The 15,741-nt window shown below is 38.2% G+C and overlaps 1 protein-coding gene across 1 annotated transcript in view; it reads left to right on the forward strand.

The window, feature by feature from the left end:
* Positions 1–11,054, forward strand: part of LOC123530031 (peptidyl-prolyl cis-trans isomerase-like 1) — a 40,831-nt gene extending 29,777 nt beyond the window's left edge. Inside the window, exons 3-4 of the mRNA XM_045310714.2 lie at positions 2,596–2,664; positions 10,984–11,054. Coding sequence (XP_045166649.2) covers positions 2,596–2,664; positions 10,984–11,045 — 131 coding nt within the window. The 3' untranslated portion in view covers positions 11,046–11,054. The remainder of the gene's footprint in view (positions 1–2,595; positions 2,665–10,983) is intronic.
* The last annotated feature ends 4,687 nt before the right edge of the window (positions 11,055–15,741 follow it).

The raw sequence follows: 15,741 nt of genomic DNA on the forward strand, positions 1-15,741 counted from the left end.
GTATTATGTAACCGTCTGTTAAGTCATTCATTGTAAGGTTCATTGAAGTGAGATCCATGTACGGTAATGTGAAGTAGGGCCAGATGTAAGGTATGAAGTTGGGCAATGTAAGTAATGAAGGTAGGCCGATGTAAGTCAATAAAGCAGGTTTGTAACAGGTCTGTGTAAGTAAAAGCTAAGTCCTTTGCTAATGGTTAAAGTCTGAAACTGTGGTCAGTGTAAGGTTATGAGTGGTCAATGTAATTCTTTGTTTGTATTACAAGTGGGATCAATTGAAAAAACTGGTTAGTCATTGTATTCAAGACAATGCAGTAACCTATCTAAGCTGTAATGAACTAGGTCACTATGTAAGCAGCACTTAAGCGGATAATTTAGCAAGGAGGTCAGATGGAACAGGTAATGCAAGTAAGATCAATGCTAGCTTGGTCATGTAAGTTACGAGCTTGTAAAAGGTTTACTCTGACTGTGGGTTAATGAAGGTAATGAGGTAGGCCAAAATAAGGTTATGAAGGGGTCAATGTAAAGGTAATTAAGCCACGGTAATGTAAGCAGAGTCTGTGTAAGGTAATAAAGGAGGGTCAGATAAGGTATATGAGGTAAGTCAGTGTTAACGTTAATGAAGTCCATCGTGTAAAGGCTATTGAATGTCTATTAAACATTAAGTATATCAATGCGCTTTGCTTATGAAGCGTGTAATGTTATATAGTGCAGTGGTTCAATGTATCTCCAATGGCATTATTAGTAGGACTAATCTTAGTTAATTCAAGAGAAGGTAATGCAGTAAATCAGTGTAAGGGGTATAAGTACATCAGTATAAGTAATCCATTAGGTCGACTGTACTGGTAATACTCGCCTTTGAAGTCCTGGATCCGTCCATTGTTAGTATTAAAAGCAGGTAAATGATCAGTCAGTCCTGTGTAAGGTTACGAAGAAGGTACAATGTGAGGTAATTGAGAAGTCAATGTAGTTATGCAATAAGTCCTGGAAGGCAATTAGTGGTCAGTTGTAAGTAATGAGGGGGTTCATAGTAACATTATTAAGTGGGTCATATGTGCCGTCATAATGTAGAAGTTCCTATGTTATGGTAATTGAACGTACATCAGCTGTAAGGTTATGAATGGGGGACAATGTTTAAAAGGTAATGATACGTCCATATTCGGTCAATGTAAGGTAATTCTAAAAGCAAGGTAAATGTATCATGTCTGTGAAGGTAATTAAGTAGGTCAATGTAAGGTTCAAGGTAATGAGTAAGTCAGGGTACACAGTCTGTTATGAAGTGGTGCAATGTAAGAACTTATTGTTGTCAAGTGTCATTCCTGGACTAGCTTATGAAGTTGTGGACAGTCACCTGTCAAGGTAAAGTTGAAGTAGGCAGCAGAAGAAGTTCAGATGTGTAAGTGGTCAATTGGTTCCCTTCCTTTTTTTGCTCCAGTTGTAAGTTCAATGAATTTAGTCTACTCGGGTTTTAGCAGCCCCCTATGTCCCATAGCGTGCTCTCATGTAACCCGCGTCATCTCTAGTAGTGTCAATGTACCATTCCCGTATCGCTTGTTTGTATCCATTTGAAGTGCGGTCCGTGGACAGACTTTCCATGAAGAATAGTCCCAATGTTATGGCTCCTGTAATGAAGTAGTTCCCCTCAGTGGATGTAGTAAAAACGAGCAGAGGTAATAAAAGTAAGTCAGTGTAAGTGGAAGAAGTACATCAGTGAACGGTTTCTTACCCTGACAGTGTGTCCAATAATAAGGTAATGAAGTAAATGTAGTCAATGTAAGGTAATCCAGGCAGTGGTATGTGACAGAAGGTGTCTGTGGCTAAGGTAATGAAGTAGGCTCATATGTAAGGTAATAAGTGACTGTATAAGGTTCGGCGGAAGGTTGACTTAGCTTAAGTGGGAAAAGGTTAAATTTCCTTATGAACGTTAGGTTTCTAGTGTAAGCCTGATGTAAAGTGGTGACCTCAATGTAAGGCTATTGATAGTTCAAATAGGTAATACATAAGGTCAATGTTTTAGAAAAACCCTAAAGCCAGCTTATTATTTCTCACAGGGTTCATCGACAGGTATGAAGTTAGGTCCATGTAAGGTCTACAACTATACGGTCTCTTGCTCGATAGACTTCAAATATTGTCTCCTTGTAAAATCATTGCCTCCCACGCACAGTCAAATGTATAAAATTGTAGAGGACTCACTGTCGTTACTACTGGGCTTTAACATTGAATCGGTCATAGACTGACATGGTGGTGACATCAACTATGACATAAAGAGAAGAGACGACGTCTCTAAATTAAACCGGGTAGTGCTTCAAATTGTGTACTCGCGTCATTATAAAAACATAATAAATTCTCCATGCTAGGGGTTAAGACCGTACTCCAAAACTCCCTACGAGTGGGTTCCAAATCGTGCTTTGCTTTGTCACATAAAGAAGCCATCCAGCTGGCCTATGAGGTTCTACTCTCGCATCCATCTGTGATGAAATAATATAGGGAGGGACACTTGGGGTCTCCTCTACTGACAAAAGCTGGAAACTCACCATGTGACCTATAATTGTTTGTGTGATGTTAAACCCAATGAAAAAATCTTGTAAATGGTTTCAGGAAGGGGAGGTGCCAGTATATATGGAAAAGAATTTGATGATGAAATTCATGGTGATCTCAAACATACAGGTAATGTATGAATGGGCTCATATGTGAGGCCATCCTTAAAGAACTGTTAGTTTGCTGCATGTCATCCCAGAATTTTAGGGTTAGGTACATAGGCAATTTTTAGCTCGACTATTATAATAGTGGAGCTATCCTACTTGCCCCGGCGTCGGCATGAGCGTGAGTGTCACACAAATGTTAAAGTTTGCTACCACCACCAATATTTTCAATCCTTGATATATTGCCTTGATATTGTCTACTTGTTAACAATCAATGACCCCGAAGTCTGTAAAATAGGAAGGCAACTCTGTCCAATCAATTTGAGACTGAATTATTGCCCCTTTTCGTCCTTAGAATCTGCTTATTGTAATTTAAAGTTTGCGTACCACCCCAAATATTTTTCAAAAGTCCATTGAGATTATTATTGCTTTGAATATTTTGCATACGTGTTTACCAGCATGCCCCATCTGTAAATAGGATAAGCAACTCTATCAAGCATTTTGACTGAATTATGGCCGCCTTTTTGACTTAGAATATGTCTTGTTAGTAATGTTAAAGGTTTACTCATAGCTTATATTATACTATCAAGCATGGATCGTGAGGTGCACACTGTCCATTGACATACTCTTTTAAGACTTTAGTTTAGCAACGTGATTACATACTTTAATAATAATTCACAAAATTCATATATTTTACAGAACTAGAAGAAGGCTATAATTAATGACCTGTTACTGATAACACTTGCTCAGATTAAAACAAAATAGAATAGGTCAATTTTTGTAACCCCTGAAAAAAGAAGTTGTAAGGTGGGTATAGTGGTTTCAGTTTGTCTGTTACTATACTATATTCATACAGTCTGCATATGCAATCTTATGCACGCCTTATCTCTTGAACCCATGCACACAATTTTAAATTAATGAAACTTGTCATAAGTGGTCAGTAGTAACCCTGGTTGTGCATGGATATGCTCGGTCGTTTTTGGGAAGGACTTTGTTTTTAGCTACCTGAGCACGAGTGCGCAAGGTGAGCTTTTATGATCGCCCTGTGTCTGTCATCCGTCGTCAACAGTTTGACTGTTCACACTTTATAGAGGTTACAATTTTGACTATCTTAATGAAACTTGGTCAAGAGGTACCTCAAGAAAGTCTTGGATATTGGGTCATCTGGGTCAAAACGAGGTCACCAGGCAATCAAAGGAACAGCTTGTAACACTGCTAGTCTAGAGGATCATTTTGGCCCCTCTTATACACGAACTCTCAGAATGTAACCCTCAATAAACCTCTTTGGATGAGTTTGATATATGGGAATTCATCTGGGGCAAAAACTCAGGTCCCACCCATGGTCACATCAAAGGAACACTTATAACACTGTAGATGGAAAGGAGAGGCCCAAATCATTTATGACTGTATCGTCATGAAACCTTGGGTCAGAATTTTAATCTTGATGATCTCAAGGTCCCAGTTTTGACAAAATCTGGTCATTAGGGTCAGAACTAGGTCAACTCAGGAAATAACAAATCAAAGGAAAAGCTGTTTACTCTTGTATAGGCCAATTTATGACCATATCTTATAAAACTTCAGATGTTAGTCTTGGTTTGTATAGGTCAAGTCCGAATCTGGGTCCAGGTGTGTCAAAAACTAGATCACTAGGCCAGTCAAATCAAAGGAAGCTGATTAACATTCGAGAGCCAACCTTTCTTGACTGTATCTTCATGAAACGTAGTCCGAAGTTATCTTGATAATCTTTAGGTCACGTTCGAACCTGGGTCGTCAAGTTTCAAAAAATAGGTTACCGGAGTCAAATCTGAAGGTAAAGCCTTGTTAACACTGATAGAGTGGCCACATTTATGACTATAGCTCTTTTATTGAAAACTTGTCAAAATGGTATCATCTGATATTCTCAAGGTCCCATTCAATGTGGACTCTGGGTCATGTATGGATCAAACGAGGTCCACCATGTCCAATCAAAGAAAAGCTTAGGAATTTTCAACATTAGAGGGCCAATTTATGACCATATCTTAATAAACTAACTTAGGGTCAAATGTAATCTGGATGAGCTACTAGTCTCACAGTCAGATCTGGGTCAGGTGGGATCAAAACAACTAGGCCCCAGTCAAAGGAAAGCTTGTTTATACTGTAGAGGCCACATTTGCTAATGACTGTACTTCATGAACTGGTCAAAATGGTAATGCTTAGATGATCTCAAGGTCCAGGTTTGAATCTGGATCATGTCGGATCAAAAAATAGGTCACTAAAGGTCCATTAAAAGAAAAGCTATTTTACCTACTTTAAGGGCCACATTTAACCATATATTAATGAACTTGGTCAAGAATTTAATCTTTATGGTGCTTTAGGTCAATAGGTCAGGTAAGTGATACAGGGCCTTCATGGCCCTCTTGTTTTCTTTTTTTTGTGATAACGACTTTTTTGACCCAACCTCTCAAAGGGAGAAAACTTCTCAAGAACTGTAAATGAACCTTTTAATCAGATAAATATTAAACTATGGTTTAAAAGGTCATTTAATTATACAATGCTTATCAAGTGTTTTATGACACGGCTACCTAACGCTAGCGCCACAAACCAAATTGTGGTGATAGGAAAAGAGCTATCGCATTTCCGTGGTGCAGCTATCGCCCGTTTCGACTTGTCAACACGTGAGTAAATTTTATATTTTATCTTATATTTTATTGTATAAGAAAAAAGAAACCTTTTTCGAAATCGGATATGTAGTTCCGTGTAACAACACTTACCTAGCAGTTTGGCTGTGATTCATTAAAATATAATGCAAATTGTGTGCCAGTAGCTTTTCTATCTCCCAATTAATGACATTGGCATATTTTCATATCGCTAGTATTCGAACACCATTCCGTGATAAGACAAAACCACACTGTAACACACTGTCAAAGAACATCCTGAGCATGCAAATCGTGTAGATTGATTACACGTATTGCCCATACACCAAAGAATTATGAAAAACAAAGTAAAAAAAGTTAAAACCGACTATTTTTGAAAATGAAGATGTCGCTATCAACTCAAGTGGTGCGATATACAGTAGTGTGGCGCTGTTGTATTAGATTAGTGGCTGAGTATCTCCATTTTAATAAAATATGAAAATGTCTGATTGCAAGGCACGGAAATTTCTACAATAATTGGGATATTATCGACCTATCCCCACTACACCAAATTAACGTTACTCACAAATACATGTAGTAACCTCTACATGATTGCAAAATACTCTACATGTATATGATTCAATTGTACATCTAAGCTCTATTGATTAATCAATTTAATAGATGAATTGAAATGTCTGTGTACTCACTTTCAGAAGAATTGTGAAGTAGGTCTTTTGTTTACAATGCACTTCCCAACTAGGTATAATAACAAAGGCAAGTAACTTTCAGAATCTTAATATAACAAATCAATTCTACAACAAATCTTTGTTTGAATAAAGTATTTCTCTAATTTTTCACGTAACCTGAATTTAAAGTACCCTTCCTTTGTATTTAGGTAGAATATTTAAGTTTATAATAAATTCTACATTAACATTTTAACCAAAGGAAAATATTTTACTTTAGACAAAAAGAGTCCCAAGGTCTGTGATATTTTGTTCGCTTTTTTTCTTGGATAGAGAATGTTTCATAAGGTAAATAAACTATGCTACTATGATCGCGTTTTTTTCTTTCGTAAATAACCAATTCCTTTGCAGGAATATTATCAGTTAGACAATGTTGGTGTTTGTTTGGTTCCGGATGCGTCAGCATTCGTATACTGACTGCCGTAAACAAGCGCCCACCACTACTGTAAGCGCCAATCACTAGAGTTATAGCGGCCACCAACTTTTAAAAATCCTGATATTTCTTCTAACCCGAGATTCTGTTATTCATGGTGTGGTGCGTATATAGTGAGTTATCATTTCTACAAATAAACATTGCAATGCGCAGGTATGTTCTTACAGTGAGTCATTCATCGGAATTCGTGTTTCGAATATGGCCGATAATGAACACTCATTTGCCAACTGTACAGATTACGATGGAGAAAATCTCCTACATAAACCACAAATTTTGCATAATTATTTTAATGAAATAACAGCCAACTCGCTAGTTAAGGGTGTTGTTCACAACAAGTATCGTAACTACATTCTCCGATTTTTGAAAAAAAGTTCTATCAATTAATATATAAGATAAAATATCCAATTTTTACTCACTTGTTTACAATAGAAGAGAACGGGCCGATAGCTGCACCACGGAAATGCGATCGCTCTTTTCCTTAGCACCATAGAGAATTTGGTGGGTGGCGCTAAGCGTTTATTAGCCCGATGTTTAGGTCATAATCAATGGGCGAACTAGACATTATTAACTATTACTGCCCAAACAAAGACCTTCTCTAGTCATATTGTGTATAACGACTCCCTGTCTACAATGCCCTTTTCGAAAGTCTCTAAGGTAAATGGTCACTGTATACAGTCCCATTTACTGTATAAAGACTGGCTTTGGATTGGTAATTTGGGTCACTGAGATTCTAAAATAGAAAAAAATGGTTTATACTAGAACGCTGTTTGTCATGATGCAATTGAGACACTGGTTTTCGTGAATTATTTCCATGTTCTTGTCTTGTATTTTACAGTAAAAGAAATTTACACAGATTTTGATTACCCTGATTCAATTGTATTACTTTAATTTATAATAAGAATCCTAATAGAAGTCCTATCATGTATCTTTTTTGATTAACGTTTCTAATGTAATTGCTCCTTTGTATGAAAGCCATGGATTATATGCCATTTCCACTACCATTTAATGACCTGACAAGGACTCATGAACTGAGCATAGCAACATTTATTAGTTCATTCACGCAAGCCAAAGGCTACAGGTTGTCTTTCGGATCACTTCACACTTCACCGTCCGGAACGTCCGGCTTCCGTAAAAAACTTTTTACGTCAACGACAAATCTCCTCATAAACTGCTAGGCAAATTTGCATCCAAACTTCACAGGATGTTCCTTGGGTGAATCTCTAACACATTGTTCAAAAGGAATGGACATATCCATGCAGAACTCTGGTTGCCATGGACAACCGAAAGGAAAAACTATTAAAATCTTCTTCTCAAAAACAGCAACCCTAGAGCTTAGATTTTGGTTGTTAAGCATTGCCTAGGGACCTCTAACTCTCTACAAATTTTTTTCAAATCATGACCCCGCCCCAGGGTCACTTGATTTTACATAGAAATCTTACACAAAATCTTCTTCGCGAAACCAGAAGCCACTAATACCTTAGATATTTGACAGTAGCCTGCCTATTGGACCTCTACTAAATTGTTCAAATCATGACCCCGTAGTGAAATTGACTCTTCCCCAGGGTCACTGATTTTACATAGGAAAATTCTTCAAAAATTCTAAAATAAAAGGCAGAGAAGCCTAGATCTTAGATATTTCATGTGCATTGCCTAGTGGCCCTCTACAAAATTTGTTCACATCACCGACCCCGCGGGCAAAACAATTGACGCCAGAGGCCCCAGGGTTCACTTGATTTTACATAGGAAAACCTTAAAAATCTTCTTCTCAAAAGCAGGAAGCCCTAGACCTTAGTATTTGACAGTAGCACGGCCTAGTGGACTCTACTAAAGTTGTTCAAATCATCCGACCCCGGGGTGAAAATTGACTCTGCCCCAGGGTCACTTGATTTTACATATGGAAATCTTCTTCAAAAATTTCTAAAATAAAGCAGAAGGCCTATATCTTAGATTTTTCATCACATTGCCAGTGGACCTCTACAAAATTTTGTTCAAATCAGAAACCCCCGGGTCAAAATTGACCCGCCCAAGGGGGTCACGTTGTTTCATATGAAAATCTTTCGAAATTTTCTTAAAATAAACCAGAAGGTCTAGCGCTAAGATATTTCACAATGTTGTATTGCCCTAAGTGGACCTCTACACCATTTTATTCAATCATGGCCCCAGTTTTCAAAACTGACCCCGCCCCCAGGGTCCGTGCTTTTACATAGGAAAAATCTTCAAAAATTTCTAAAATAAACCAGAAGTGCTAGATCTTAGATAGTTGCATTTAGCTTGCCTATAGACCCTCTACAAAATTTTCTTCAAATCAAATGACCCTGGGGTCAATTGGGCCCCGCACCATGGGGGTACTTTGATGTACATAGAAAAACTTCAATATTTTCTAAAATAACCCATAAGCCTAGAGCTTAGATATTCGACATGTAGCATTGCGCTAGTCCAAACTTCTCTACAAAATTGTTCAATCTTGTACCCCCCACGTTCAACATTGACCCAGCCCCGGGGGATTACTTTTATTGTAATCGAATAAAATTTTCCCAAAAAATTTACTAACAATCAATCATCAGTGTTGACCTTTAGAAACTATTAACTCTGTGAGCGCTCCAGGGTCTCATGACCTCTGTCATTTTGTTGGTGGTGGTAAGACTTCCCAATTTTCTGTATTTAAACCGCAAATCCACTTAGTTAACTTAGTAGGTCAACTGTCAATCCCAAGGTTGCCAGCTCAGTCCCCAAGTGAGGCAAATTTTCCATGTTTGCTAATTTGATCAATCATACGTGAAGGATGAACACTTATGAATATTGCACTTTATGATGAACTGTTCTACCCACAGCAGAGATGGATAGATGTTGTCAGCCAACATCTCTTAATTTTAAAATGTTTAATTGACACAGTTACTTTACGCCTTTTGAAGTACTGTTTGGTTTGTCAACAATTGTTCAAGTCCATTGATTTAACAGACATCATTAATGTCTCCCCCCCGGAGACATATTGTTTTTTGCCCGTCCGTTCCGTCGTTTCATCCGTCCTTACGTCACCTTCATTTCCGAAGCATAACTGGAGACCATTTGACCTAGAAGAACCTTCAAACTTCATAGGGATTGTAGGGGCTTCTGGATTAGGATACCCCGTTGTTTTTTGGGGTCACTCCGTCAAAGGCTCAAGGTCCCAGGGGGCCTGAACATTTGAAAAACCATTTCCATCAATAACAAGAGAACCACTTGACCCAAATGTTGAAACCTTCATAGGATGATTTTTTCATGAAGATGAATGACCCCTATTTGATTTTGGGGTCACTCCGTCAAGGTCAAGGTCACAGGGGCCTGAACATTGAAAACCATTTTCCGATCACTAACTAGAACCACTTGACCCCCCTACTGTTGAACTATCATAGGATGAATTGGTCAAAAGAGTAATTGACCCCAATATTGAAGATTGGGGTCACTCTATCAAAGGCTCAAGTTCTACGAGGGGCTTGAACATGGAAAAACCTTTACCGATCAATCTAGAGAACCAAAATTGACCCAGAATGTTGAAACTTCATAGGATGTTTGTGTACAGCCAAAGTAAGATGACCCCTATACAATTTTGGGTTACTCTGTGAAAGGTTCTCGAAGGCTCATCAGGGCCCAAACATTGAAAACCTTTTCCGGTCAGTAACTTGAGAACCAAGTTGACCCAGTTGATAAACTTCATAGGAGATGGTTCTGCAGAGTAGATGACCCCTCACGATTTTTAGTCCTCTGTTAAAGGTTTCAAGGGCCCGGGGCCTGCACATTGAAAACCATTCTCCAAGCAATAACTTTGGCAGAACCTCTCGATCCCAGAATGTTTGCAAACTTCATGGAGATTGTTCATGCAGAGTAGATGACCCCTATTTGTTTTTGGGGTCACTCCGTAAAGGTCAGGCTCACGGGGCCTTAACATTGATAACCATTTCCGATCAAAACTCGCGGAACACTTTGAACCCAGAATGTTGAAACTTCATAGGATGATTTGAACATGCATAGTAGATGACCCCTATTGATTTTTGGGGGCAGTCTATTAAAGGCAAGTCACAATGCCTGTTCATGTAAGATCATTTTTTTGGAATACTTGAAACCACTTGACCTACAATGTTGAAGGACTTAATAGGATGAAGTGGAACATGCATAGTAGATGACCCCTATTTATTTTGATGTCACTTTGATCAAAGTCAAGTCACAGATCCTTGACCCTGACTGATAAAACCACTTAGAGCCCAGAGTGTCTTGAAATTGAGTGGGATGCACTGACATGCCAAGTAGATGATACCCTATTGCAAAGCCACCATCAGTGTACTCTTTTGACTTCGCTGCTGACAAAAAACCCTATTGACTAATCAAATTGCCTATAGGACTTTGCATTGGGGGAGACATGCGCTTTTTTACAAAAGCATTTTCTAGTTTAGTCTGTTATCCGCTTGCAAAAGTTATGTTGGCCCTGAAACCTTGGAAAAAAGTTTTGGCTGTTCTTCAGTTTCAAACATCTAATGTTTACTGCACAGTACCATGTATTAGCATGTTTTATTTGTTTCTAGGGGCAGGTATATTGTCCATGGCTAACAGCGGTCCGGATACAAATGGCAGTCAATTTTCATAACGCTTGCTCTCGACTAAACAGTGCTGTGATGGAAAACACAATCTTTGGACGGGCGTAATGGAATGGCATGGTGTTCAAGAATTGGACTTGGATAACATCAGCTCAGATAAACCTGTTGAACGATATCAAAATTGTAAAAGCTGTATTACACTACGTGATTTAATGATATAAAGCTAACTGGTCTTTTTTTTTCTGACCGGCCAACAGCATATGTCTTCTGGAAATACTTCCTGCCACACATGCTGTAATTTTTTAGAAAACAAAATTCAATACATACGACATACGTCCTCAAAATGTTCTATTTTAGGCATCTGTATAGCAGAAAATCACTGCAATTCTCCCTTCGCTGGCGACAAACTTGTCATGAAAAGATAATGTTTAGGTATTTCAGATAAGTGCATCTGTTAACTGTAAGGGCATACTGTTTCATACCTTTAGAAACATCTTGAGGGGAAAACAGCGACAACGTTTGTAATATATTGATGGATATTTAATGCTAGTAAAATATTCTAATTCATTTTAACTTAAATGTTACTGATTTAAGAGCTGTTGATTATATTGAGCCCAAGGTTAAAAGCTGAATTAAGAGACTACTCTCAAAACTCCAGCATGGGACTGATCGTTTCTGAGCACAAATTGAAATTGACAAATGGCAGGCTTCATTCATAGACTGGTCTCCAAAATCGGGGTTTTGAATCTTTGGACCAAGATGTAAAACCGTCTTTTTGTCACAGCTGTAAATTACAAGACAAAAAGCAGATTTGTAAGATAGTAGTGAGACATGATTCATCGAGAAGGTTGCACGGAATTCAGCTTTTAAGTATAGGTGGATGGTAACCCGTCATCTCATTATTAACGCTTTCTCTCTGAAATACGGTTAAGAATTATCACCAAACTCAAGTTTCTTGTCGTCCTGGCCAGGGTCCTAGCCCATACGAGTCGAAATCGGCTAAATGGTTTCATTTAAACCCGTATATATTCTGCAAGACTAAAAATAGAAACAATCCACCACAGTTGAGCCTAGTGGTAGAGTGCCCGCTTCGAATGTTGGAGGTCATGAGTTTGATCCCTGGCTGTGTCATACCAAGTACTGGGTGGGGTATCGTGTCCGTGGTGTTTTTACGGTGTGGCATATTTCCGTGAGGCATAAAGATAAAGTTGGAGGCATGTGGCTTCCCTGCTACAAGTAGACACCCATCGTTATATGCTGACAGATAAATGGTTGAAAAAGACATTAAACTTGAACACAAACACACAAAAATAGAACAAGAGGGCCATGATGGCCCTAAATCACTCACCTAGCTGCTTGTTTGAACATTTTGGTAGGTGCTTATGCAAGGACATGTCCGATGATTATTATGAAATAGTGTCCTACATTACATGTAGGGAAAAGTGAGCCATGTTTTTGATGGAACCAAATTAGTTTAAAATCTTCGTAAGGTCCGATCCCAAGAAACTTTTAAGCAAAATTATTTTAAAAAATTGTACTGCTTCGCTGTTTCTGATAAAAAGATTTCATCAAACTTTCCCACTAATTACATCAGAGAAAAAAGTGACCATAAGCCCCTCAAAGATATTTGGCATGAATACAACACAAATCCCACAGGGTTCCTATGGACCAGGGTACATCGATAATTGGAACTTCAATCAAATTGCGCGAAAAGGTCCGTTTTTGATGTTGTCTGAGAGTGTCATTATAGTGCCTCGGATGAACGATATAAAACCGTATTTGAGAGCTGCAGCCTAGACCTTTCAAGAACATATTTTCAAAACATAATTTAGTGTACTAATGTTGACTTCTAACGGAAGCTGAAAAGGTGCCATCATACGGCTAACTTGTATCTACGTTTAATACGTAAAGGCTGTGGAAATGATGTACAGATTTGCTAAAATGCTTTTTGTTCAGTCCATTTTTTGTCTCAACTGTCAGGTTTTCGTACAAAGTGTTAAAAAATGTCAAAAAAATCACTCATCGTTTTTTAGATAAAAACTATGACTTTCTCCCCCCCCCCTAATAACCTTAGGATAGCCAGCACTTACTTATGCTATCCTCCAGGCATAGCCTACTGTGGTTTGGACAAAACACATAAAATGATGTCCCTTTTGTTCGCACCCATCAAATGCTATTTTTTCCGCGTCAACATGTACAGAAAATCTGACTAGTAGCAAAATGCTTAATTTTGAAAACGAAATGCCATAGTTTCGACTACTTCTGTAAATCCTATTGTCAAGGGTCACCCTGTCTCATGTACATGCGCGGGTCTGACTATTTTTGTTTCTTTTTTTTTGGCTATTGTGGAGTCAATTTTCAGCACTTTAAACGATGAAATTACCTGGGCATTAGTACTTTCCGCTGTCGCTTTTCAGATCATCTACAAAGATATGTGAGCCTGGAATAAACACAAAATCCCATCCCTGGGGTTCTAAAGACCAAGGGTAACATTGATAATTTTTGGAACTTCATCAAATGCTCGAAAAAAGGTCGTTTTGTATGTTTGTCAGAAGAGTGTCACTATATGTCCTCGGATGTACAATATAACCGTATCTGAGATGCTGCAGACCTAGATATTTCAGAAAATGTTTTCACAAAACATAATTTCGTGTAATAAATGTGTTATTCTACTGAGCGTGAAAAGGGCCACAGACCACTTTTTAAAACGGTTTGATATTTAAAGCTGCGGAAGGATATCCTATAGGCTCACATAGAAGAACCTAAACTCTGTACTTGTACAAACACCTTGAAGCCTTGACACAGAGTGAGCGTTAGGGTCATGACCCTCCTTGTTTTTGAATTATCTCCTTTATTCAATTTTCTTACTTTTTATTATCTCCATTGTTTTGTTTCTAATGCGGTATTCCCCCTATTGGGACAGCACATGCATGGGGCAGCATCATTTCGGTTTTACTGATTCCTTGTTCCTATTTTTTACCTTCTGAGGGCCCCCTGTGTTCAAACGCAAGTCAAAGAACTGGTTGAAACTCTTTGAAAGAGGACCCCCACACCAGGACATCTAGGCCCAGTTTCTCCGTAAGTGCGGCAACAGCTAAAAGTAGAAAATCCTTTAAACAACAGCTTCCCATTAACCACTTTATGAATCTTCACAAAACATGTCTGTAGCATCCATGGGTGGTCCTCTGTCAGATTTGTTCAACTGGTTTTGCTTGGTACCTTTTAGTGGCTACCAAGGCTAAAGATTTTTTAGCAAATCCTGAATCACAATGTATTTCCAACAAACTTTATCCATAGAGGAAATCCAGCTTATTATGTTTTGTTAATATTAATTATACCCATAAACATTGTGACAAAACTTGGTAAACAACCGATTAGAACGGAGTGCAGACAATGTCAATTTTCACATTTTTTGTCATTTAATTGTCTTACATTTACAGCCACAGTGGGGTGGCAAGCTATCCTCCGGGTCCATCCTTTTCAAATGCTCCTAAATTTTGTCCACAACTAATTCTCTCCCATCTAATGAAGGAAAACTCAGTCTCTTGACAGTGACGCATGCGAAACGAATTTACACAACATTCCCCAAATGAACACTGGTCATCAGCTTTTATAACATCTTCAGTCATCTACTTTATCTGGATCTGAACTATTTGACATGTGAGCCTAACTATTATATTTTGGACACACTCTTTAACACTGACGGAATATATCAGCGATTTTAGACATAAAACAAAGAACGCCATTGGAGGGCTGCTCATCAATTTCTTTATTAAGCACCTTGCATAATAACTACTCATAACCCATAACATCACAATGATGACTTTTCATAATTTTAAGTTGTTGTGTTGCTCAGTAGCTCCAGACCGATCTGGCTGTGGTACGCTCATCAAGCCTAGTTTCTTGGACAGAAGGTTTGTAACAACCTTACCGCTCTTATTTTCGATTGATTAAAAAATTGAACTTGTCCACTTCTTTTCACATTTGGGATAGTCCCATTTTGGTCTATTTGTCAGATAGAAACGGTCTTAATCCCCAACATATATTATTCGACTGAATTGGCGACTCACATGTGTCTAGATTATGCCTTCTTTTTGTTTCACAACAGTTTTTTCAATTATTGGATCGAACTGCACTATATGTGCAGGCTGATCATTATCTACACTCGTGCTTGCATAAAAGGCAGACTCAATCTTCATTTCGTCGTCCATCGCATATTTGTTACGGCATATTCCATGATGGATCATAGTTCCTGTTAGACTGTTGGCTTGTGTGCAAGACATAACCTCACGACTCTCAGAAGATCTTTAGTCCTCCGAGTCCGTCACCATCTTATAGTTCTGTATTTTTTTTCATGAATTTTTCTATGTCCGAATAGTTTTTTCCGGGAGTTATGGCCCTTTTTTCAACTTTAAAATATTGCAACTAAATCAAACTTTGCGTACTTTTACTCCAGACCTATTTTTTCTGTCCAATTGGAATGAAACTTGATATACATCATCATCATGAAGTGAACATGCTTATAATATTTTCTACACTTTCGCTTAGATTATTTTTTTGTCTTTAGAACTTTGATACAATAAAATACATTCCTTTCCAAAAAGGATGAAAATTGGTACACATCACCAGCAGTACTTTGCTGTTTTGTTATGGTTCCTGTCCTTGTTTTGTTTTTGTTAGTATGTCCGCTTTTTTGTATGCTCATCAGATGTATGGAGCATTTTTTACATAGGGATGTCGTGTCGT

The sequence above is a fragment of the Mercenaria mercenaria genome, chromosome 13 (genome assembly GCF_021730395.1).
Source record: "Mercenaria mercenaria strain notata chromosome 13, MADL_Memer_1, whole genome shotgun sequence".
Classification (NCBI taxonomy): Eukaryota; Metazoa; Mollusca; class Bivalvia; order Venerida; family Veneridae; genus Mercenaria; species Mercenaria mercenaria.